At 39.9% G+C, this 27,745-nt stretch overlaps 1 protein-coding gene across 1 annotated transcript; it reads left to right on the forward strand.

Moving 5' to 3' along the window:
- LOC143788730 (ranaspumin-like) lies at positions 1–27,745 on the forward strand. Its single transcript, XM_077278587.1, has 15 exons — positions 1–84; positions 167–279; positions 942–1,001; positions 3,296–3,352; positions 7,290–7,340; positions 8,794–8,859; positions 10,977–11,024; positions 14,742–14,786; positions 15,761–15,805; positions 21,630–21,674; positions 22,702–22,752; positions 24,253–24,321; positions 24,660–24,707; positions 26,630–26,693; positions 27,578–27,745. Exons 1-14 carry the CDS (start codon positions 36–38, stop codon positions 26,651–26,653), a joined length of 771 nt encoding a protein of 256 aa, XP_077134702.1. The 5' UTR covers positions 1–35; the 3' UTR covers positions 26,654–26,693; positions 27,578–27,745.

Below are 27,745 nucleotides of genomic sequence, written 5' to 3' on the forward strand. Positions count from 1 at the left end.
GGTGCAACTAGGTGAGAGACACAACCTTCCGCACAATGAAGATCATCGTATTCTTTGCACTGGCTTCTGCCAGTATCTGCTGGGGTATGAATATTTATCACATTTTAGATACAGTTTATGCTTTAAGATTTGTATAAGACTAACAGCTTATTTTTGTGTGGTTTAGGTTTAAATACCTCAGAAGACAACAGCTCACCACCTTATCCTACTTTTCGGTGCGATAACCCATACATAAATACTTATTCAGCTGACAAATCCTGTTTGCAACATGCATTGGAGGTAACATTTATTTTCAATATAAATACCTAATAAACAATCATTTAGCTACAGCTTCCTGTAAAATGTAATTGTAGGGAACAATAGGGATAAAGAGTATAACCGGAAATCAGTTATGATTTTTCTTAAAATCATTTGAAGTGAAACAATAGAAAAAGCTACTGAATATATTGTATGCACAAGAATGAGATCTTCAGCGTGGGGTATACTAGACAGATATATCAAATTTAATATCCCCAAATCCTCACATCGCCATATTGTCTAAGTTAGAGGCCACTTATAAGAAAAAAACATAAGCTCTACAGGTGTCCTCAGGTCTTCTTTCCTTACAGTATCCATAGGAAAAGAAAAATTATGTTAATTAACCATAGGCTAGTGTAGGATGTGGTAGAACTTGGAGGTTCTATTTGTATATTGTATACTTTGAGAAATGTTATTTTAAAAACCATTTTTTTGTTTTTAAGAAAAAAAGTAATGTTTATTTATATTTTGAGTGCAAATTAACTTTTTTAATTGTTTTTTTCTCCAATTTTGGCAGTTCTGATATGGCTAAATTTCACCCATAAGAATTGCATGATAATAATGTATGTCATTGTAACTAATACTTGCACTAGAGGCTCAGTGCTACTAACAATGACCGATATATCATTGTTTTCTATTCACAGGTAGTCCCAGGCCTTGTGGTAGCTGGAAATAGACTGATGTGTAAACATTTGTGGGGTCAGGTACAGTAAATGACGCTAAATATATTACTTGAAATCATGAATCTTGAACGCATATACAGACAAACATTAACATCATGATATGATGAGCCAAACATTAGTGATGGCTTGTGTTAAGTGATAAGTAAATCTGTTCCAGCATCCTGATATGCAATGCATTCATTGTCAAGTTAATATTTGCTACAACCAATCAGCATATGTTTCTGCCTCAGTAAAATCAGTTCTTAGCACATCCAGTACCTTGTGTTCTATGCTTGCTGTCAAAAGGGGACGGCGACTTTCTACATACATTTCTAAAATGCCCCGAACTGTTGTGTACAGACATAAACAGTCATAAATGCCCCTATTGTTAAAGCCTCCCTGCTGCTCACAGTTCAGCTGTAGAAATACCATAGAGCACAACATAAACAATTTTTTAAGCAATAGTTTATTATTATAATCAATTCCAATGACCAAAAGCAATATATTATTAGAACCTCTTTTGGAGTACAATTAATGTGAGTTCCTGAAACTTCTCCCCAAAAATATACAAGTGATTAAAGGGGCTGTCCACCTTACTTAAATTCATGCAATTGGGGATAAAAATCATTTTTGCAATTGAGTGCTATTAATCATTTTGTACCATTGGCCTCCTATAGCCGCTGTATTACACTATTACTGGCTGCAGAATGGGGTAACAGGGTCAGCCACATTATCTTTAATTTATCAGATGTGTTGGGGATATGATTTCCTGGCACTTACTATTATATAGGTAGGACAGGTTCTCCTCCTGCTCTTGTCATTGCAGCTTTCCTCCCAGACTGCACAGCTCTCCTGTGCATACAATGGCGGCTGGTGGAGGAACATGTGACCAAACCTGTCAAGTCTCCACCAATAGAAAACTTCATTTGAGAAAACTGCTTTTCTATTGGACAAAGATAATGGACAGGTCTGGTCACATGCAGGTCACATGGACAGGAGAGCTGTGCAGTCTGGGAGGAAAGCTGCACTGACAAGGGCAGGAGGAGAACCTGTCCTATGTACAGTATATAATAGTACCACAAAGCCAAGTCCCCAACATATCTGATAAAATAAAGATAATGTGGCTGACCCTGTTACCTCATACTGCAGCCAGTAATAGACAGTGTAATACAGAGGCTCAAGGAGGCATATGGTGCAAATTTTCTAATGAAAATAAATTACAAGATTGATTTCTACACCCAATTTTATGCATTTAAGGAAGAAAAAAAATATTGTGGACTACCCCTTTAAGTAACAGTAAATAGCGCTATTTAGAGTTTATACAGGCCGACACACCTTTCCAAGATGAGATGATTCCTGGGCAGGAAATGTAGAAAATCTCAGTGTCAGAGGCTCAAAGTGCGTCAGTATAATCAATTCTATGTTTTCCATGACATCGATTCATCAAAGCTTTTAAGCCTAAAAAATGGCATTAAAAGCTTTGAAAAAATGCAATATTTTGGAGCAAATGTTCGCGACTTTTGGTGTTTCTTCACAGAAATGGGTGGGGTTGCTAATCATCAGGTGCCCCAGATTCATGAAGAGGCGTGCACCTCTTCGTGAATCAGGAGCGTCTGACTCCATCACGCCCTATCACCAAGACCGGCGAGGAAATCGGGGTTATCTCTTGATCTTTGTGGTTGTGCCCATTCGTGTAATTGAGAATGATAGCAACATACTAATTGATAAGAGAAGAAAAACCTTTTTTAGTTAGAGTGTCACGTACAGCACTCAGAGACTACTGACCTGGCAGATGGACCCGAGTCCCACGAATAGATCTGCTCATTTCTACTTGTTGGCCATTTTGTGAGACCACCCTAGCTGTTGGCTTTCCATGTGCATCTCAGCAAATTATACAAGTAGTGTTATTTTATCATACTGGATCAAGTTTTACAACCTAAACCCAGTACTGAACAAAGGCCATAGAGTATACATGCTATCTGTCATTAGACTATAGAGGTTCAAGTCAGTAGGTGGGCTCTATTCAAGACCCTTCACTATTAACCCGAGTAGACTGTGGCCGCAAAGAACATCGCTCACTCTGGAGGATCTAGGATGTCTGTACATAACAGTCTACTACTTACACAAAAAAAAAACCTTCACTTTCCCTGTGGAGCTGGATACTTGCTGCTACATCATATATCATTGAGGACATTTTGTAAAAATAAACAAAGGAATATATTTTCTCATTATAGATAGATATTGTGTTCCCATCTTGATTTATATAATTAATTATGTGATATTTCCATACCATCGGCTTATTGAGCTGACTTTTTGGTTCATTTTTGACTCCGCAGATGAACTACAGATTTGAATTCTATAAAGATTTTACGAATGAAGTCAAGGCGTTTCTGGTAAGAATAACATATGAATATTGGTAATCGCTTACCTGAACTAAGTTGCACCTGAAAAATATTTTAAAGGGACATTCCCATAATGTACATGTCTAACGATAGCTGACAAGTGTCTGATTTCTGAAGTTTCTACCACGTAGACCTCAACCAATCACAAGACAGATTTATGACTGCCTGTGCTGGAATTTCTTATGTGTATAACCAGCTTTAATATAACAGTATGGATGTAGCACTGTTAATCCTTGCTAGGACACTAGAGACATGTCATGGCTTTGATAAGAAAGGGTCTGTCAAATAGTCCTAGACAAATGGTTAGATTTATTACTGCTGCCTTTATTTTAACTTTGACAGCTTAAAAAAAATAGGGGCTGAGTCACTGATTCCAGTGATGTGTCACTTTCTAGACTGTATGCTGCAGTCTCAATAAAATCTGAGTTTTATTATCAGGAGATTATCACTACAGGACTAGTTGTTTTGTGCAGTATAGCCTCTTGTTCTATATTACCCGCCTCCCACCACTGATTGGCAGCTTTCTGCCTATGCACAGTGTACTCAAAATACTGTCAGTCAAGGGGGTGAAGTTATACACAGCTCAGTATTCAGATGATCTGTTAGATCTGCAGCTGAGTAAACAGTGATGATATGAGAACTGCAGCAAGTAGCCCAGTAAGTGACACATTGCTGGAATCAGGGTCTATGCCCCTACATAATGCTGCTCTCAGTAGGGGTGACAGATTTCCCTTTATCTCATAAGGACACAGTCCCTTTTAGCCCCATTGTTCATTACTGACATGTTTCTACTTATCCAAATGATTTTGAGACTGTTTTTTTTTCTCATGAAGAATTAAACTTTACATTAATGGTAAATAACGGTTGACATGTTTTGCTTTTATTAATAGAAATTTTTTTTTTTACAGAAAACATTAAATAATTTTCAGTTTTTAAACAATAGTTTAAGAATTATCGGTTGCCATATATCCACTCTACATTACATTAATTTTTAAATGTCAAATTATTTTTTTAGGATATTGGAAAGGTTATAAGTTTGGAAGCAATTGTTAGAATTTGCAAGATTATTTTTATGAAAAAAATACTTTTAGAGACTACATCAGGTATGAAGTAGTGTCAAGGGGTGTATAAATTAGAAACACCCTCAAAATCACCTCTACCAGGTATGTATTTTGAGAGCTTTTGTAGGGAGATGAACATTTACAATAATCTTTTGGGTTGCAACTAAAGATGAGTGGACTGATCAGTGGAAGATCAAGTGTGCGTAAAGAAAATGTAAATTTGCGATTTCAATGGAATTTTAATATTTTGAGATTTGATTTGCTGTTTGCAAAAAAATGTAAAAAATTCTCGGCACCATTTCCCACACTGCTGCAGTATCAGAGTGCAGGCTTCGCCATTTTACATTGACCCCCGGACTGCATGGGCTTCCCCTTCATGCCCTGCAGCTATGACATCTTACTGATCACAGTGGTGGTCAGTACTGGGGTCATCACAGATCAGCGGTTCCCAGTGCAGCACAGTTTACTCGGCTGAGCCGTTTTCCATCTCCAAAGTCTCTGTTTGAGTCTCTTCTGTATAAGCTCTTATGGCCAACAGTGTTCTCTCTCTCCTCTCCCACACGTGTATTTTCCGAGCAATTAAAAGCTTTCCAGTATTGAAATTCATGCTAATTTATTCACTGCAAATCTAATTTTTGGGGAAAATTGGAGGAAGTCGGCAAATTTGATTTTCATAAGATTTGCTCATCTCTAGTCACAACGATTTAATGGAAGGAAATAAGTTGTTGGGAGAAGTAACAGCTACGGTGGATCATATACTGTATAGATGTACAGTTGTGTGAAAAAAACGTTTGCCCCCTCCTAATTTCATATTCTTTTGCATGTTTTGTCACAATTAAATGTTTAGATCACCAAAAAATGTAAATATTAGACAAAGATAACACAAGTGAACACAAAATGCAGTTTTTAAATGAAGGTCTTTATTATTAAGGGAAAAAGAAATCATAATATACAGGGCCCTGTGTGAAAAAATGATTGCTCCCCACCCACCCCTTAAAACGTAAATGAATATATATAATACTGTATATATATATGTATATATATATATATATATATATATATATATATATATATATATATTATATATTATATATATACACGTGTCCTATTTTCCTTAGCTTCCTATGTGCATAGTTCTCTCTACAGAGCCGTAGGAAGATCTGTGAGAACGCAGGAATCTTAGGCTAAGTTCAAACGATGAGTATTTGTTGCACTTTTTCCGCTGTGTAGTTTTGTGCGCAATAGCCGTAGTTTATTACAGTTCCAGGAAAATTGATGAAATTTATATTAATCTCATGACCACCGTTCTGCTTCTTTACATTATAATTGACCAGCAGAGCAGTTTTGAAATCCACAGCATGTCAATTTCTTTTGCATTTTATTTGCGATTTTCCCCCATAGACTTAACCCCTTTCCAACATTGTGCATAATAACACCCTCCCCGCCGAAGCCTACATCTTTTCCAGCACGTTGGCTGCTTTGAACAGCAAACATGTGCCACTAACAGCCGCGGGTGGAATCGTGGTCCTCTGGCGGCTGTTAACTCGCACACCAGAAATCCCGCCCATCGGTGCTCGTGTCACATGACCGCGTGTCGCTGATGGGTTGGCATGACAGCCAGAGGTCTCCAGGAGATCTCTATGGTTATCACTGCCGGATTGCTTTGAGCGCCTCCCAGTGGTTGGCGCTCATAGCAAGTGAACAATTCTGCTGTATACAGGCGATCCGATCATCGCCTCTATGTAGCAAAGCCGATTGGGATATGACAGCTTCTAGTGTCCCATGGAGAGTATTGAAGCATGGCAAAAGTAAAAAAAAAATGTTTTTAAAAATATAAAAAAATAAATAAAAGTTCAAATCACCCCCCTTTTGCCCCATTCAAAATAAAACAATAAAAGAAAAATCAAACATACACATATTTGGTATCGCCTCATTCAGAATCGCCCGATATACCAATATAAAAAAATAACTAACCCAATCGCTAAACGACGTAACAAGAAAAAAGTAAAAACGCCAGAATAACGTTTTTTTGTTCGCCGTAACATTGCATTAAAATGCAATAACGGGCGATTAAAAGATTGTATCTGCACCAAAATGCTATTTTTAAAAACGTCAGCTCGACGAGCAAAAAATAAGTTCTCACTCAACCCTAGATCATGAAAAATGGAGACGCTATGGGTATTGGAAAATGGAGCATTTTTTTTTTTTTTTTTCTCACCACGTAGATAAAAAAGAACCTAGAGATGTTTGGTATCTAAGAACTCGCAGTGACCTGGAGAATCATAACGGCAGGTCAATTTTAGCATTTAGTGAACATAGTAAAAAATCAAAACATAAAACAATTGTGGAATTTCACTTTTTTTGCAATTTCACCGCACTTTGAATTTTTTTCCCATTTTCCACTACATGATATGTTAAAATCAATGTTGGTGTTCAAAAGTACAACTCGTCCCGCAAAAAAAAACAAGCCCTCACATGGCCATATTGTCAGAAAAATTAAAATGTTATGGCTCTGGGAACAAGGGGAGCAAAAAACGAAAACGCAAAAATGAAAACACCTCTGGTCATGAAGGGGTTAATGAGCTGGAAAATCCACAAATAAAAGACACACAAGCATTTTGAGTGAACAGAAGCACAATAAAAACAGCTAATAGCTAATTGGTATAGAAAAATACAAAACTCACCAAGTACTCCTTGTGCGAACGTAGCCTAAAGTGTACAGGGCGTATCTTGTGGAGTGTTAGTGCTGAACACCATGACAAGTGACCTTTCAGATGTAATATAATAACGAGATATTGCAAGTAATGATATATTGCTGTAAAGTGATGTATGTTTAGGTGATGTACTGTATTCCTTTTTTTTGGCAGAAATGTGCTGGTTGTTCAGCTGGTGGAATGCTTGGTTTAGAAAATGAATTAGTAAGTTCATAAAGATTAATATACACATCTCATCAGTATAAAAGATACTTTTATATGTCACGTTATAAATTCTGGATATTTCTAATGCTTCATATATGCTACATGCTATAATGATAAAATCTAAGACTATGACAGGCAGTCTCCTTCCTTAATGCCTTGTAAAGAGGTGCTTGTAAAGTTGTAATCATGCAGATCCTATAGGAATAATAATAATAATAATAATAAAAAAATAATATAAAACATAAAAATAAAATGAATGGCCGCTCTACATCAATAGCGCACGTAGTGAATAAGGTGGATATTTTGCTGCTTGTGACATTAGTGCATTTATTGCACTAGCAGCTTGAACATATAGGATTTATCAGGTTCATTTTATATCCCCAAACTGTAAGAACAGTTTAAATCTATCATCCCTTAGTTAAGGATATGTCATCCTTATACTTATCATGTTATTGTGTATTTAATATCTATTCCTGAACATGCAGAAGATCATGGCGGATCCTGGTCCTGATTGCTCAAAAACCAGCTGCACATCTCACCGCTGCCCACTGAGCTCCTGCATGAGTATGTGCACAGAGCAGAGTGCCGGCTCGATAGAAAGCTGTGAGCTCGTACTCCTCTCTAGGTAGAGGCTCTCACGTCCCGATTCATCAACATCGGCGATTTTCAAGCTGGTCTTGATGAGAGTTCTAGGCAGACTCCGATTCCACCCCAGCTCCACTCATATTGTCAGAACTGGGCGAAAATGCCTTGAGAATGCCAGAAGTCGCTAAATTTTAGTGCAGCCTGAAGTTGCACCAAAATTGTGCAACTTTTTGAAGTTTTTAAATCTAGTATAGCATCGGAAAAGCTTTGATGAATCAGACTAGTGATGAGCGAATATACTCGTTACTCGAGATTTCCCGAGCATGCTCGGGGGTCCTCCGAGTATTTTTTAGTGCTCGGAGATTTAGTTTTCATTGCTGCAGCTGAATTATTTACATCTGTTAGCCAGCATAAGTACATGTGGGGATTCCCTAGCAACCAGGCAACCCCCACATGTACTTATGCTGGCTAACAGATGTAAATCATCCAGCTGCAGCAATGAAAACTAAATCTCCGAGCACTAAAAAATAATCGGAGGACCCCCGAGCGTGCTCGGGAAATCTTGAGTAACGAGTATATTCGCTCATCACTAAATCAGACCAATAGTCTTTCTATAGAGTCCATACACGGCTTTGTGTGTGCTTTCATGTAAAAACTCAGCTTCGGTCTGCTGAACAGAATGCTACAGAGCGTTTTTTTTTTTTTGTTTTTTTTTTAAGCAATTAATGGGGGTTTCAGGTTTAGGACCCCCACTGATCTGTTTCATATGTTAAAAATGAACTAGATATTAATTGAAAAAATAAGATGATATTAGGCACTCATTAAATGAAAATAAAGCTTTGATGTATGATTTTAATATTTATTCTAGGAAGAAACTGGAGCTCTGGCTGGTGATATTTTAGCAGAAGTATTTCCGATAATTGCAGAGCTCATAGTAAGTTTTTTATTTATGATTTATGTGCTTCACATCTAACAAAGGACAGCCTTCGAATATCTAAAAAAAATCAAGTTATTCCGTTTTGCATTTTCTGAATGCTGGGGGGGTCCAACTGCTGGGACCACTACTGGCCTGAGCATGGGGGATCTGGTACCCCAAGAATTCAGTTTTGCATCCACGTCCGGAATAGATCCAAAGTGCACATGAATGGCCTCCTCTCCATGTATTGTCTATGGGACTAGTTGGCAGTCTCAAAGACAAGGAATGGGACGGAGGTTGCGCATGTGCACTTTGGATCTACACAAGAAAGGGCTGCATAGCCTCGAGCTTCGGTTTCCAGAACAGTTGGACCCTGGGGAATAAGTAAGTTATCCCCTATCATTGTTAATTGTTAATAAACCTTTAATATTGAAGGACCGTTTAAGAAAAAATGAATTATCCAAGGAAAAGTCAGTTGCATTATAGAAAGATATTCTCTTCTCAAGTTGAATTACATAAATAATGAAGTGATACTTCTATATTGTCCATCTTTGACTCTGCACATATGCAGCAAGGATGAATAAGTAAAAAATATGCCAGATATAAAGAAACACTGAAGATAAAGTACAGCCAGTGTCGGACTGGGGTGCCAAGGGCCCACCAGAAACATCAACTCCAGGGACCCACTTCTCAGCTAGATGCAAATATGACTTTCTCATTCACAGAATTCTATAGCAATAAATTGAGTTGATTGTTAAATTAATAAGATGCTGCCTTTGTATATGGTGAATGAAGTGTATTGTGCCAATTACTGCTCATATAAGGCGGTGGTGGCTCACTCCTGCATAGGGGCCCACCGGAGGATCCTCCTGTTCTCCTGTGGGCCAGTCCAAGCTTGAGTACAGCTATCACTGTTATCACCTGATAGGATATTTTTAGCTAAAATCTTCCAGGATGTGAGCACAAAATGAATTAAAGGGGCTTTACATTGATGACCTATCCATACGATCAGTCATCAACATTTGAATGGTGAGTGTACAACTTGCTGATCAATTGTTCCCAGTGCGGAGCTGAACAGCTCCATCATAGGTATAGCGGCCATAGCTGGGTATTGTATACCCACCCCTGGCTGTGGCTACTATAACTCCTTCACTTGGTGCTGCTACACTGAATCTGGAACAGTTTTTCTTTATTTTCTGTGCGCTGTTGTTCCAAAGTTATGCACCCTGGACAGATACAAATAGCAATTTTCTCTTTAATCAACTGGGCGTACACCACAGAATTTCTCTGTTGGCATTTGTTTTTAATTCCTTTGAGGCTTGCCAAACAAACCTCAGCCACATCCAACGAGAAGCTCTGTAGTATAAGCCCAGTTGGTTAAAGGGAAAATCAGTCGGCATAACTTTGGAACACATGGGCACAGAAGAATAAGAAAAACGGCACCAAATCAGTGGACCAGTGGCAGTCAGAGGAGGAACTCAGTTCAAATTAAAAAATCCAGTGAAAAGTCCTCGTTAATGCTCAGTGACACATCAGCGAGTGCAGAGCCCAACTTCAATGATTACACAGCAGTGTAACGTTAGAGCAACTGTGCCCGGCCTTACCGCAAAGTCCTTTTCACTTCAATGGGGCAAAGATGCAGCAAATTGTAATATCAAGTCGCTACTAGAGCGGAGCCTGCTAAATAATGAAAGTGATGTGCCATCATGGCCCCTTCATCTGGGGTGGCAAGAGTAAGACCCCCACCACCAATCTAAATTCATCATAAGGATAGTTCCTAATTTTGGAAAATCCATTTAACATAATTTCACTTGTGACAGTTGAGCATTGTGTTGGCCAAATGAGATGTTTCCCAAATTACTGATAACATCCCAGTCTGTAAAGAGAAAACCTACAAGAATGTAGTGCAAATTTCAATGGTAAGAAATAAAAGTATTATTATCATAAATAATCAGAAAGGTATCGTAGATGGTCCCATTCTGCTCAGGTCACTGTTACCCCTCTGGTACCATCAGTCTTTCTTACCATTAAAAGTGGCAAATAGAAGGAGCATTTGTGCACCATTATGAATGCTATTATTGCTATAAGACGTTTTTCATCTTTTGATTATTATTATTCTATACTTTGTTTTTCAGCATGGTGCAGAAATTTTTGAACCACTGTTAGATGTGATGTGTTACTTGGTAAGGAGTAAGGACCAATTTATTTCTCCAATACACAAATAGTTATTTTTAACACATTTGTATACAAACGTACATAAAGGACTGAGCCCATCACTGAATATACCGCATTACAACAGAAAAATGTATGGTGGGAAACCAGCGTTCAGTAAATTTCTCATGGGGTGGTAATTTTAGTGGCATAGAGAGAAACATAAGAAATGGAATATAGATTCCTTGTAGAATTATTCTAAGGTTGAAAATCTATACTGACTGTTGATAAAGTAATAAAATGTATCATTCTACATAGTAATTTTAATAAACTTATAGCGATTCCATTTATCCTTCCATTTAGGCATTATAAAATTAGTATTATTATTTATATAGTAACAATATATTCTGCAGCACTTTACAATTACCGTATATACTCGAGTATAAGCCGACCCTAGTATAAGCCGACCCCCCTAATTTTGCCACAAAAAACTGGGAAAACTTAATGACTCGAGTATAAGCCTAGGGTGGGAAATGCAGCAACTGCCGGTAAATGTCAAAAGTAAAAATAGATACCAATAAAAGTAAAATTAATTGAGACATCAGTAGGTTAAGTGTTTTTGAATATTAATATTGAATCAAGAGCCCCATATAATGCTCCATAAAGTTTATGATGGGCCCCATAAGATGCTCCATATTAAAATATGCCCCATATAATCCTGCATAAAGGTTAATAATGGCCCCATAAGATGCTCCATAGACACATTTGCCCCATATAATGCTGCACAAACGTTGATTATGGCCCCATAAGATGCTCTATATAGACACTTTCCCCATACAATGCTCCACAAACGTTAATTATGGCCCCATAAGATGCTCCATAAAGATATTTGCCCCATACAGTGCTGCACAAACGTTCATTATGGCCCCATAAGATGCTCCATATAGATATTTGCCCCATGCAGTGCTGCACAAACGTTAATTATGGCCCCATAAGATCAGGGCCGGCTCGAGGTTTTCATGGGCCCTGGGCGAAAGAGTCCCAGTGGGCCCCTTTAACACATACCACAATTCATAATGCACCGATACGGCAGAGAAATAAAGGTATAGTACAATGCCAAAGATTTCACTTCTTACATTACATGAGTGATATCTATTGTACATTCTACATTAGCTCAGAAACCAGACAGTATAGTCCTCTATACAGAATAATGAGCCCCATATATTGCTCCAAACAGAATAATGAGCCCCATATATTGCCCCATATTGTGCTCCATACAGTATAATTGGCACCACATAGTCCTCTATACAGAATAATGAGCCCCATATATTGCTCCAAACAGAATAATGAGCCCCATATATTGCCCCATATTGTGCTCCATACAGTATAATGGGCACCACAGAGTGCTCCATACAGAATGAGCTGCATATATTTCTCCATACGGAATTTACTCCATATAATGCTCCATACAGTATAGTGAGCCACATATAATTCTCCATACAGTGTATGATGAGCCCCATCTATTGCTCCATATATAATGGGCCTCACATAAAGCTCCATACAGTATATGATCGGCCCCATACAGTATACCGAGTCCCATATATTGCTCCATACAGAATGGGCCCCATATAATGCTCCATACAGAGTGGGCCCATATAATACTCCTTACAGAATGGGTCCCATATAATGCTCCAAAAATAATTGGCCCCATAAGATGCTCCATGTATAATGGGCCCCATATAATTGGCCATATAAAATGCTCCATATATAATTAGTCCCATAAGATGCTTCATATATTATTGGCCCCATATACTGCTCCATATGTAATTGGCCCCATATAATGCTTCCTATAGAATTGGCTTCAAAAGATGCTCCCTATATTATTGGCCCCATAAGATGCTCCCTATATTATTGGCCCCATAAGATGCTCCATATAGAATTAGCCCCATATAATGCTCCATATATGTGCCTCTTCTGATGGTCCACATATATTGCTCCAAATATAAAAAAAAAATGAAATACTCACCTCTCGTTGCTTGACGCTGCTCTGCTCTGGACTCCTCACTGTTGGCGTCTTCCTGCTCTCTGTGCTGCGACTGCTCAGGCAGAGGGCGCGCACTGGTGACGTCATCGCACCCTCTGACCTGAACGACACAGTCAGAGGATGGAAGCGCTGGAACCGGGAGAGGTAAGTATCGCAAGTGCCGTGGCCCGGAGCAGGTGGGGGGTCCACTTGCGGGGGCCGGCACTATAGCGCGCCAGTGTCCCCGACGGCGAGTGGGCCCCCTGCCTACTCAGGGCCACGGCACTTGCCCGGGTGCACCGGGTGCTGACGCCGGCCCTGCATAAGATACTCCATATAGACACTTGCCCCATACAGTGCTGCACAAACGTTAATTATGGCCCCATAAGATGCTCTATATAGACACTTGCTCCATATAATGCTGCACAAACGTTAATTATGGCCCCATAAGATGCTCCATATAGTCACTTGCCCGATATAATGCTGCACAAACGTTAATTATGGCCCCATAAGATGCTCCATACAGACACTTGCACCATTTGCTGTTGCTGTGATAAAAAAATCACATACTCACCTCTCCATCGCTCAGGCCCCCGGCACTTGCTATATTCACCTTTCCACGTTCCGGTGCCGCTCCATCTTCAGCATCTTCTGTACTGACGTTCAGGCAGAGGACGTGCACTAACCACATCACCGTGCCCTCTGACCTGAGCGTCACTGCAAATGACGCTGAAGACGGAGCGGCATCGGAACGAGGAAAGGTGACTATCGCGTAGCGCTCCCCCTCCCCATTATACTCACCTGCTCCTGGTGCGGTCCCTGGTTCCCCGACGCCACAGCTTCTTCCTGTATTGAGCGGTCACCGTTACTGCTCATTACAGTAATGAATATGCGGCTCCACCCCATGGGAGGTGGAGCCGTATATTCATTACTGTAATGAGCGGTACCATGTGACCGCTCAGTACAGGAAGAAGCTGCGGCACCGGGGAACCAGGGACGGACCGGCAGGGACTGCGCCAGGAGCAGGTGAGTATAATTAGACAGCCCCCGCTCCCTCTTCCCTGCCGACCCCTGGGTATGACTCGAGTATAAGTAGAAAGGGGGACTTTCAGCCCCAAAAAATGGGTTGAATATCTCGGCTTATACTCGAGTATATACGGTAAGTGGTAAATGTGGGCAGCTATAAAAAAAAAATTCCAGATCATCTTAAAGGGTTAGTCTCAACATCACCAATAGTTAAAATTGCAAAGTGCTTGTAAAAGCAGCAACTTTGAAGTTTACTGCTTAATAAAGTAATCATCTCCGTCCTCAAAAATGTAAGGACTTTTAATTTTTTTATTTTTTGCCTCTTGCTTTGGTCTTCAGCCCCCTCTATAGTGTAAACAGCATGGCAGAGCATTTGCAGAGCTTACAAGCTCTTTTTAATAGAGTTTGCAAGCACTGATCTATGAGTGGTCAGTTTGCTGTAGCCACACAGTCTGGCCAGCTTTAGTGCCCTAATGCAGCAATAGCAAAAATGTTTGTGCCTGCAGCATCAAAGAACTTACGGTTCAGGCTGGCAGCTCAACTGCACCGCTCGTCTGTCAATCTTCAGGATAGCACCACCTCTAGCAAACAGGAAGTCAGGAGGCGGTGCAATCCTGAAGCTAAAATTTAAAAACAACACTTTAAATCAGTGGGAGACTTATTTTATAGCTTACTAACTATTATCTATTTTATCCAACAGTTAAGTGATGCTCTCACGTCAGAATGTTTACCATTGATCACCCAAGTAAGTATATGCCACCCATCATCTTATAAGACAATATACATTAAGGCTTCATTATTACTACATACAGGTGCTTCTCACAAAATTAGAATGTCATCAACAAGTTAGTTTATTTCAGTTCTTTAATACAAAAAGTGAAACTCATATATTATATAGAGTCATTACAAACAGAGCGATCTATTTCATGTGTTTATTTCTGTTAATGTTGATGATTATGGCTTACAGACACCAGACCCAACAATGCAGATGAGCTGAAGGCTGCTATCAAAGCAACCTGGGCTTCCATAACACCTCAGCAGTACCACAGGCTGATCTCCTCCATGCCATGCCACATTGATGCAGTAATTGATGCAAAAGGAGCCCCGACCAAGTATTGAGTGCATTTACTGAACATACATTTCAGTAGGCCAACATTTCGGATTTTAAAATCATTTTTCAAGCTGGTGTTATAAAGTATTCTAATTTGCTGAGATAATGACTTTTGGGTTTTTATTGGCTGTAAGCCATAATCATCAACATTATTAGAAATAAACACGTGAAATAGATCACTCTGTAATGACTATATATGAGTTTCACTTTTTGTATTGAAGAACAGAAATAAATTAACTTTTTGATGATATTCTAATTTTGTGAAAAGCGCTACATAGTCATTTACACGGTGTATTCACATGTGACGGATTTGTTGCAAACATTTCTCAGACTGAACATCTGTCCCATTCATCCAAATGGGGTTATTTAGGTGGAAAACGCGTAGATTTTTTCCCCATTGAGACATTTTGGCAACAAAACTACCACATTTTTATACCCATGGAAACACATAATGGGACATTAACCTTGTTGAGCTGCTACATCGTGATGACAACATATATGGTCTCCGTTATATTCTCTACAAACTGTTTATTATTAGGCAAATGGTTTAACAACCATTCAATTTTTCCTAAAAGTAATTCTTATCCTAATGCTGTGCTTTGTTTTAGAATGCTAATCTTTTGGTCAATGATTTGAAAACCCTCTCCTGCCAGGTAAAAATCACTAAATTATTCACTAACAGAATCAATGTTATTTTTAACCCCTTCCTGGCCAGGTCATTCTCAGTTTTTGCACCTTTGTTGTTTTTTTTTTCTCACCTTCTTCCAAACAGCAAATAACATTTTCCATCAGCATAGCCACTTCAGGGTTTTATGTTTTTTTTTACTGAACAATTTGTAATTTTGAATGACACCATTCAATATTCCATTAAATGAACTGGAAACCAGGAGAAAAATTCCATTTGGAGTGAAATTGCAAAAAAAAAAGAAAAGAAAGTGCAATTCCACAATTGGTTTTTCACAAAGGCTAAAGGTACCGTCACACGAAGCGACGCTGCAGCGATAGCGACAGCGATGCCGATCGCTGCAGCGTCGCTGTTTGGTCGCTGGAGAGCTGTCACACAGACCGCTCTCCAGCGACCAACGATGCCGAGGTCCCCGGGTAACCAGGGTAAACATCGGGTTGCTAAGCGCAGGGCCGCGCTTAGTAACCCGATGTTTACCCTGGTTATCAGCGTAAAAGTAAAAAAAACAAACACTACATACTCACCTGCGCATCCCCCAGCGTCTGCTTCCTGACACTGACTGAGCTCCGGCCCTAACAGCACAGCGGTGACGTCACCGCTGTACTTTCACTTTCACTTTAGGGCCGGCGCTCAGAGTGTCAGGAAGCGGACGGCAGGGGACGCACAGGTGAGCATGTACTGTTTGTTTTTTTTACTTTTACGCTGGTAACCAGGGTAAACATCGGGTTACTAAGCGCGGCCCTGCACTTAGTAACCCGATGTTTACCCTGGTTACCAGTGTAAAATATCGCTGGTATCGTTGCTTTTGCTGTCAAACACAACGATACACGGCGACCTAGCGACCAAATAAAGTTCAGACCTTCCAGCAGCGACCAGCAATTTCACAGCGGGATCCAGATCGCTGCTGCGTGTCAAATACAGCGATATCGCTACCTAGAACGCTGCAACGTCACAGATCGCTGGCTATATCGCTGCGACGTTGCTTAGTGTGACGGTACCTTAACGGTTTGTGAGTAAAAATCGTAACCTGCACTATTATGATCTGAATTCCGGTGCAGACTCGTCAATTATAAGTGAATGGGTGTGCAAAAAATATGGATCACCAATGGATTATCATCTGTATGGCATGCGTTTTTCTCAGATCCATTATAATTATTAAAGGGAATCTGTCAGCAGGTTTTTGCTATGTAATAAGAGCTGCATGATGTAGAGGAGGAAACCCTGATTCCAGCGATGCATCACTAATGGGGCTGCTTGACGCAGTTTTGATAGAATCCGTTTGCTCTGCTGTAGATGTAGCAGTGGTCAGAAAGCTTAGGTATGTATAACCCCGCCCACATCACTGATTGGCAGATTTCTGAGTACACTGTGCATTGTCAGCAACCTGCCAATCAGAGGTGGGGGCTGGGTTACACAATTAGCCTGACTAGCCTGTACAAGTCACCTAGTCCTGTAGTGAAAATCAATTGCTGACAAAACACTGATTGTATTGAAACTACAACACACAGGCTAATAAGTGATACATCACTGGAATCAGGGTCTCTTGCTCTTTATTGTGCTGCTCTCAGATTAAATAGCAAAAAACTGCTGTCAGTTTCCCTTTAAGATACAAAAATATATATGACATTTTGTTATTTATTAAATTGTTCATGAAAAAAATAGATGCCATATAATTGTAAAAAATGTACATACGTATTTCATACAAATGATAATAGGGATGAAAACAGATGTTTTTGCACATGCTCAACACAACCCGACTTAAGTCTTGCATGTTTCTTATCCAGCACTGCAAAACAATTTTCTAACGGATTTGACTCATGAATTGTATTCTGTCTATATGTAAAAAACATAAACCATAAAAAAGACGCTTAGTATGGTCAGGCTACCAAATACATAATATCACCTAGAAAGACCTGACACCACTATATTATATGAGAAATACACAAAACCATACTGTATATGTTTGAAAATAGTCAAATTTAATAAAAAAAAATCTTTTTGACAGTACGCCGACCGCAACAAAATGCAACATGTTGCGTTTGACACAGGTCAGCGCAGTCATAACGACGCATGCGGAGGCATCCACATACATCCGCATGGCCTGCATACCCAATGTTAAAGATAGGGTACGCAGGATGCATGCAGACGTAGGCGGAGCTGAAGGAAGAGGAGCGGCAGTGGGCGGGGCTTAACGGGGAAAGAAGGCTTTCATCTGCAGCCCTGCCGAACAAAAGTCTGAAACCAGCCTTAAGGTACCTTCACACGAAACGACTTTGTAACGATATCGCTAGCGATCCGTGACGTTGCAGCGTCCTGGCTAGCGATATCGTTTAGTTTGACACGCAGCAGCGATCAGGATCCTGCTGTGATGTCGCTGGTCGCTGAATAAAGTTCAGAACTTTATTTGGTCGTCCGATCGCCGTGTATCGTTGTGTTTGACAGCAAAAGCAACGATACCAGCGATGTTTTACACTGGTAACCAGGGTAAACATCGGGTTACCAAGCGCAGGGCTGCGCTTAGTAACCCGATGTTTACCCTGGTTACCAGCGTAAAAGTAACAGTACATACTCACCTGCGCGTCCCCCAGCGTCTGCTTCCTGACACTTACTGAGCGCCGGCCCTAAAGTGAAAGTAAAAGCACAGCGGTGACATCACCGCTCTGCTGTTAGGGCCGGAGCTCAGTCAGTGTCAGGAAGCAGACGCTGGGGGACGCGCAGGTGAGTATGTACTGTTTGTTTTTTTTACTTTTACGCTGGTAACCAGGGTAAACATCGGGTTGCTAAGCGCGGCCCTGCGCTTAGCAACCCGATGTTTACCCTGGTTACCCGGGGACCTCGGCATCGTTGGTCGCTGGAGAGCGGTCTGTGTGACAGCTCTCCAGCGATCAAACAGCGACGCTGCAGCGATCGGCATCGTTGTCGCTATCGCTGCAGCGTCGCTTCGTGTGAAGGTACCTTTAGGGCTCATACTCACTTGCATAAAATACGGCCGAGTCTCGCAGGTTAAAACCCAGCTCTGCCGTCGGCACTTGGGAGCGGAGCGTGCAGCTCCATGTATTGCTGTGCGGCTGCACGCTCCGCTCTGAAGTGCCGGCGGCAGAGCCGGGTTTTAACCCCTTAATGACAGTCAATACGTCTTTTAACTGACCTGAGATATAAGAGAATAGCCTCCCCATACAGGTGACAATCCAGCAGCTGTCGGCTGTACACTATAGCTGACAACTTGCTGCATCAGCCACGATCAGTGTTTGCACCGTCCAAACCTGTTTAACCCCTTAGATGACTGCTGTCAATAAAGACTACATCATTATAAATGGTTAACAGAGTGTGAGGGCTTCCTCTTTATCCCAATTGGTGCCCTCAGATCATGGTTGTGTGATCCTGATGTTTGCCATGGCAATTCATGACCAAATAGCGGCCTTAGAGTCTGACGGCTGTTATAACTTGTTTAGAAGTTAGAGGCATTTAGGTGGTAAAAATACACATTTTCATTTCTGTCATGCCACTTTGCATTAATTCCTGAAAATCACCTGAAGGGTTAATAAACTACCTGACTGCAGTTTTCAATATGTCAGGGGGTGCTGTTTTTAAAATGGTATAACTTTTGGGGGTTTCCCAATATATGGGACCCCCACAGTCACTTCAAACATGGATAGGTCTCTAAAAAAATAAATTTTGTAAATTTCCTTTAAAAAATGAAAAATTACTGCTACATTTTTAAACCTCCTAAAATGCTAATAAAATAAAGTAATATTTTACAAATGGTGCTGGTGTAAAGCAGGCATGTGGGAAATGTTATTTTTTATTGTTTTGCTGTGGTATGGCTATCTGGATTAAAGGGATAATCATTCAAATTTTGAAAATTGATAATTTTTTAACATTTTTCTCAAAGTTCTGATATTTTTTATAAATAAACGCAAAACATATCGACCTAAATTTACCATTATCGTAAAGTATAACGTGTCAAGAAAAAACAATCTCAAAATCACTGGGATATGTTGAAGCGTTCCAGAGTTATTGCCACATAAAGTGACACTGGTCAGATTTAAAAAATTTGGCTCCGTCACTAAGGGGTTAACCTGCGAGACTTAGCCGTATTTCACGCGTGTATGAGCCCTTACACACACACACTACCCCTCTGCAAAATACACAAACACACTCAGCCCCCTGCAAAATATGTATACATATACACACACACTACCTCTCTGCAAAATATTTACACACACTGCCTCTCTGCAAAATATATAAAATCACACACACAGATACACAGACACTCCCTCTGAATAAAGCAGCCCCCCATCCCCACCTCTCTCAAAACTAAACTTAATACATTTAATGTCCAGCTCCTACTGGAGCTCCTACCAGTGCACACTTGCGTCTTTACTCCTCTTCAGCCCCAGCAGCAATGCTGCACGTTGGACCTGAGGCTGACAGCATCGCCGGGAAGGCACATAGATCACCAGGGGGTTGCAAGAAGATCACAGGGGGCACAAAGCTGGAGGGGACAGAGATCACAGGGGGCACCCGGCACAGAGATCACATGGAAGCATAAATATCACAGTGGGGTACATAGCAGGGGGCACAGGGATGTGCATACCTGGGGGCACAGAGATCACAGGGGGTGCAAAGATCACATAGGGCACACAGCTTGGGGGCAGAGACCCCAGGGGGGCATATAGCTGGGGGGCAGAGAGCTCACAGGGGGGCCCATAGCTGGGACACAGGGATCACAGGGGGACATATAGCTATGGGGCACAGAGATCACAGTGGGGCACATGGCTGGGGCCACAAAGATCACAGGGGGCAGAGAGATTACATGGGGGCACATAGCTGGGGGCACAGGGATCACAGAGAGCATATAGCTGGGGGGGGGCAGAGAGATCCGAGGGGGCATAGAGATCATATTGGGGCACATAACTGGGGGGCTCAGAGATCACAGGGGGCACATAGCCAAGGGGCACAGATCACCAGCAGAAAGGCACAGAGCTGCGGGCGCAGAAATCACCAGCAGACAGGCACCAAGCTGCCGGCACAGAGATCACTCTGGACTCTGGCAGCAGCTCCTCTTCAAGGACAGGAGGATGGGAGCGCATTGGGCTCTAATCCTGCTCACCCCGATGACATCATCATTCATGTGCACGCAGCGTTCTGTAATGAACGCTGTGTACCGTGCACTTGGGGGTTAAAGGGCCGGCAGCTGGCAGGAGACGGCTGCCGCCTGAGCAATGTGGACTCCGGAGACCTGTCCGTGGGACGCATGAAAAGATACCGCGGGCTGGAGGTTCCCCGGCCCTGGTTTAAATGTATTAGCATCTAAAAGACGCAAATACATTTGAACATCAGAAGGAAGTGGAGTGTATGCGGAGGCAGGCCTTGCATGCATGCCCAGAGAGGGCTCTGTGTACCCCCTGTGGCACGCGTGCCATAGGTTCGCCATCACTGGTCTAAGGGCACTTCGACTTTACTGAAGGAGGTCTGACACTAGGGACTTCATGAAGCAGAACAGATAGCTGTCCTGTGAGATGTTCCTCATTTTCCAAATCATGGATGGCTATTCATCTGAAAGGCTACTGCAAAATGTTAGTTCTTCTGCTGTGGTATCTAAAGTAGAACATTACATATTTTAGTATCAAGAAAGAAAACTGGTGGAAAAACACTTGAGCAAGCGTCCTACAGCAACCGAATTAGATTAATAGCTTTCATATGTATCATATGAATAAATGTAGCACGTTGTGATGTGAAATTGCCAATGTTATTTCTCTACAGCTGATCCTCTTTTTTTTTTTTTCCAGAAACAGAAAAATAAACTGGATCCAGAAACCCTTGTAGCAATTGTGGTAAGAAAATATATATATCTATATATATATATATAAGATCAAAAAAGAAGGCAGCACTCCATTGTTTCCAAAAAAGATATAGGATTTATTCAAATCCACATGTCAGTGCGACGTTTCAGCTCTATTGAGCTTTTCTCAAGCACTTGAGAAAAGCTCAATAGAGCTGAAACGTCGCACTGACATGTGGATTTGAATAAATCCTATATCTTTTTTGGAGGCAATGGAGTGCTGCCTTCTTTTTTGATCTTATTGAATGTGGATGACCAGTGGACAGGTTGCCTGGAGGCTCTGCACCCAGAGATAAGTTATATTAGTGTGCTGTTCCTTTTTTACTATATTAATATATATATATATATATATATATATATATATATATATATATATATATATATATATATATATATATATATATATATATTAGATTTTCTTTGGTAAGCAATATTACTAATATTATTTTAATATGAAAGTTTCCTTTGACATAAAAGTTGACATCATTAAAGTGGTTGTTTCCTTTTGGAAAACTTCTGTTCAGTTAATTATTAAAAAACCCTTTTTACTTACCCTCCCTGTCCAGAGTATGCTCTGGTGATTGTGTATTGGTTGCAGCGGTGATATCACATCAACAGCACTGCAGCCAATCTCTGAGCTCAACAGCTCTGCTGATGTAGGCGGCATGAGCCTCTGAGCTCATTGATTGGCTGCAGCGCTGTTCACATGACTTCACTGCTGCAGTTAAACAACAGAGGCTGGGACAGCATCAGACAGAGCGCTGGAATTCTGGAGTGTAAGTAAAACCCACTTTTTTCATAAATAGTTGAGCCAGCAAGCAGCGACAGCGTGTGGACTGCGCGCTGTCACGATTCAGAAGTTTGCAAACACAGAGTGATAGCATACATGTGTGTCAAGCCTGGACAACCCCTTTAATAAAGCTTGTAGATAAATACTGTTGTGAACTAAACTTAGTTAAAGTGAGACATAATAAAACCTTACAAATAATAATTGTCAACTCTCCATCCATCTTTAATAGGGAAATGCTGGCTGCTTGACAGATAAATTGCTTAAGACTGACGGCTTATTGGTAAGAGTCTTCGTTCATAACAAATGGAGTATCAATAGATTAGATTAAGAGATTTAAAAAAAAGAAGATAAAATGCCATATCCTCAAACTGCTTTCACAATTTCAGATAAACAGAATATCATAATTATTCAAATTTGCTTTTGAAGATGTTACATCCAAAACACTGGTGAAACTCAGATCCAATAACGGTCTGTGCTTTGATATACGAAAAAAACATGGATGTTTGAGGCCTTTCAGATAATCAAGCCTGTCAGATTAGAATTCGCCAAATTTCACAGATTTTACAGGGAAATTTCGATTAGCAGCAAAGTTGTTCCCTGTAAATTGAATGTTACTTATTAGGCTATATATATATATATATATATATATATATATATATATATATATATATATATAAAAATTAACACTTGCATCACCGCTCACCTGTCCACCAGCTCACTGTCCTGTTCCGTAGCGTCTTATTTCCCCTTCCACTCTCATTTTCTTTGACCTCTTCACTCCAGGCCAGGCCTGCTATGTCGATAGCTAAGCCTCGGATATCCCCGTGTGCCATGCTGTCACTCAACTAATGGCATGACGCACAGTGACATCCAAGGTCTAGTCGAGCTGGCAGATCTGGTTTGGAGTGAAAAGGCTAAAGATAATGCGTTTGGAGAAGGTGAAAATAAGCGACAAAGAAGACCGGTGGGCTACAGGAGAGGTCAGACAGGTGAGGCATTGTTTTTCATTGGAGTGTTTCTTAAAAAAAAAAAAAAAAAGTTTTTCTCCTCATCATATTGCATAGCACTGTATACTTACAATTGCCCATTTTGCCTTTCTACCCAGCAAAATCTTCTTTTTCTGCTCTGTGTAGAAACAGGGTGTCTCCTGTCCCTGCCTTTATCGTTCCTCTCTTCACCTCCTGTTCCAGGTTCTGCGCTCTTGTCAGAGACTTTTGCAGTGACTCATGACTCATGACAGGGAAAATTGACTTCCTGTTTCTACATAGAGCTTAGAAGGATTCAGTTGGTCTGTTTTTTAATCATGTGATTTCATATACCTAATGGAAAAGAGAAGAATTATCTGGGTAGAAGGACAAAATGAGCAATTGTAAGTGCACAGTGCTATATAATATGACTGCAATATATTAAAAGGATAACAATTTTGAGGGGAGGAGGAGTGCTTCTTTAACTGATTGCCGGCGCTCTAGGTTCCATCAATGGATGGCTGTAGCAAGCCGGTATTTTGCTATACAAAAAAGGTTCAAATAGCAAGAAATCTGTATCTTGGACAATACAAATTTTTGTAAAGTCAGTTCTACTCGATGTTCACTCGGAATCCATTCCCTGCCATGAGTATATAACTCCTTCATGGATCCATATTGAGGATTTGCTATCTCCCAGTGTAGCCTAAATATATGGATTGCATTATAAATTTGCCTAAATTCTTTCATATACAGTACATCTGCTGACATTGTTCAAAAATACTTGAATATTTTTAACCTAAATTAACAATTTCTAGGAACCCATCACTGGAACCGTTGCTGTTGCACTCGCTCCAGTTGTGTCGCACGCTGCTGATTTGGTTCTGGTAATGTTTACTAAATTTGTATATTTATATCATAGTTTATTATTGATCGATAATTATAATAGTGTTTATCTATTTTATATAACCTAACATGTCTAGTCATATGTGTAATAAACAGTTATTCTATTATAGGAATTTTCTTTCTTTGTGTCTCTATTTGTGTCATTGATACAACTTCTGGTTAGAACGTAAAGTGATTGAATGAGTCCGCTAAGAATAAACCAGGTCACTTAATAATAACACTTATGTATTTTATGGCAATTATGAAGGGCTCTCAGCAATAATTTATATGTAGCCTCATGACCTCTAATATTTTAATATTTATATAACGTATATTACAGAACCTTCCCTTGGTTGGTAATCTTGTGAAATTTCTAAATTGTTTTTTGGTGAGTATGGTTTATATAATAGGTTTGTTTCCAAAATATCTGACTTATTGAGATATTTGTTCAGATGTCACTTTTACAGAAATTTTTATTATCTATAAATAAAAATTATGCATTTCTGTGTCATATTAATACAGGAAATAAATATATCTTGGTACCGTGTTAGCCAGTAGATAGAAAAATATTTAGAATTGAGAGTCCTCAGTGGTTGGTACCTTTTTAATGGCTAACTGAAAAGATGGTAAGAAATTGCAAGCTTTCGAGACTACATACGTCTCTTCATCAGGCAAAGACTAAAACAAATTCTGAAGAATCACATATTTATGCACAACATAGTATAGAAAAAAATAAAAAAAATAAAAGGGGAAAAAAACCATGGATAAGCCAGGTGACATGAAGCAGAATTACCACGGGTGATAAACAGTTACGTCCATAAATATTGGGCCAATTCTTAGATAAGGATTGTTTTATTGTCCTGTGATTAGGGTCTCTGTTGTGATGACCCCACATGGTCTGATGGGCAAGTTCCTTAGTTGGTGTAAAAAGACATAAATCCGTGTGACACATTCATTCCTGCAGTTAGAGTGTCAAAGGTAGTCATCAGTTTATATTCCCAGACTCTCCTATCTTTCTGCGATTTGAAGTTACCTTTTAGTACAAGTAATTTCATGTCCATAATGTTATAGAACAAGGATGAACTCTCACCGCCATACAATAAGAGAAAAAAGAATGGATCTACCTGTGGCAATACATTTCTGTCTCCCAAATCATAACATCTTATCTAAGAATTGGCCCAATATTTATGGACGTAACTGTTTATCACCCATGGTAATTCTGCTTCATGTCACCTGGCTTATCCATGGTTTTTTTCCCCTCTTTTATTTTATTTTTTTTCTCTATACTATGTTGTGCATAAATATGTGATTCTTCAGAATTTGTTTTAGTCTTTGCCTGATGAAGAGACGTATGTAGTCTCGAAAGCTTGCAATTTGTTACCATCTTTTCAGTTAGCCATTAAAAGGTATCAACCACTGAGGACTCTCAATTCTAAACATTTTTGTGTCATATTATAAAAGCTTGTCACTTTGGCTATGAGCCGGTCAAACAGAGAATTTCAGACAACTGTATAACTTCTCGTACATAGTTTATTAAAGAAGGCTTTAATGATCTCTGCCTTCGTAATAGCTTCCATTTTTGAGATACACCATGTATGACATCTAAGAGCATAAAGAATGACTGAAAAAAAAATCCCTCGCAACAAGTAGCAGCCTTTAGTTGCCATCTTACAATTCATCCTAAAGTAATTCAATCAGGTTGAAGTTGGGTATCTGGACAGGTCACTTTTCCTTCAAGCCAAACCATGTCTTCATAGGTCAGCATTTCAGGACAGGGTCACAGTCATGCTGGCACAGGAAATTGCCATGACAAAACTGTTGCCACAAAGTGGAAATTATCGGCCTAGTGCTAACCCTTCAACAGCTCCATACCATTATTCCCTCTCCTCTTCAAATTGGACAGTAATCATTAGGCTATCTCGCTTATGCTGTAATATTCTTTAAAATATCCAAAGCCAGATTTGTCCTTGAGTCAGAGTTGAAGACAAGGTAGAAAACCATGATCTACAAATATTAGGGGTAGTCCTGCTATGTGGGTTTGTATAGTATACCACTTTGTGGCTGAGCTACTTCTGTTTCACAATAACAGCATTTCTAGTTGATCAGAGCATATCTATGATTAAGGAGATGCACAACAGGTTTATAGCCTCTGGACATGGATGTTTCTCCATCTACTAGAAGAAGTAGAGAGTTTGTGAGCTCTAGAAACTACTGTAAGCATATTAGACAATGCCATATGTTTTCATCATGTAATATTTATTTTAAGAAAAGTCTTTATGTATTTAAATCAGATGTTTATTTCCGAAACAGATTAATCTATTGGGCGGTGGTTAGATAACTTAACGTTGAGCAAAAAGAAAAAACATCAGAAGAAGTAAGTATGAAACAAATTATGCAACTTTTCACGCTTAGCTTTTCAGAGATGCTGTTTGGGACAATTTATGTTTTTTTTATTATTATTACTTCATAAGAAATGTTCTGTGTTAGGCTGGTTTCACACATCCATGTTTCTCAGTCCAAGCGCAACCTGCCACTTACAGACTGGTTGAGGGTCTCCTGACCTGTAGTCCACAGCCTCAAATATACAATTAGGTCCAGAAATATTTGGACAGTGACCGATTCTTCATGATTTGGGCTCTGAATGTGACTATTTTGGATTTAAAATGAAGCAACTGAGATGCAGTTGAAGTGTAGGCTTTAAGGTTTAATCAAAAGGGTTGAGCAAAAATATTCTGTGAATTACAACTATTTTCCTAGGGTCTAAGGGGTAACATTTCTCCTTGTGGAGAATGACAAGCCCAGCGCGGCATGTCAGAGTGAGGAGACTTATAAGCCATGCATGCTCCTCTGAGAAATTAAATATGCAAAATGTCTCTTCATATAGAAAGGACCCACAGCTGCATGTGTGGCGGCTGTGTGACTGTCACATCACATGCATGGAGAGCCCAACAAACAGACTCTCCATGCATGTGTTATGACTGTGACACAGCCGCGACACATGCAGCCGCGCTGCCGAACAGCTGATTATCGGGAGCGCTCCAGGTATCCAATGCAGCTATTCGGTAAGCTCTATAGCTATTTGGATAAGGACGTATTCTAAGCTATTCGCTCATCCCTACTGGTTTTACCTTTTCAGACATACTAGTTTTCCCAAAGGTACACATTATGAGACTTAAAATGATTACACTCCTGAACGTTGCTGTATTTCTAACTGAATATTATGTCATCTAATATATAGGTTTTTTTTTTATTCTCCAGAGTAACTCAAGCTTTCAACATGTGACATGGGAGAAATGGATCCTTAATCAATATTGCCGTTTCTCTGAAATTTCTCTCAATCACCTTAAAGATTTGTAAAATTCTTTTGACCTCGATTGTCATTTTCTTCTAATCATACATTGAAACATTAAATTTTGAGCATATTAA

This window comes from Ranitomeya variabilis, chromosome 8, assembly GCF_051348905.1.
Source record: "Ranitomeya variabilis isolate aRanVar5 chromosome 8, aRanVar5.hap1, whole genome shotgun sequence".
NCBI classification, from domain to species: Eukaryota; Metazoa; Chordata; class Amphibia; order Anura; family Dendrobatidae; genus Ranitomeya; species Ranitomeya variabilis.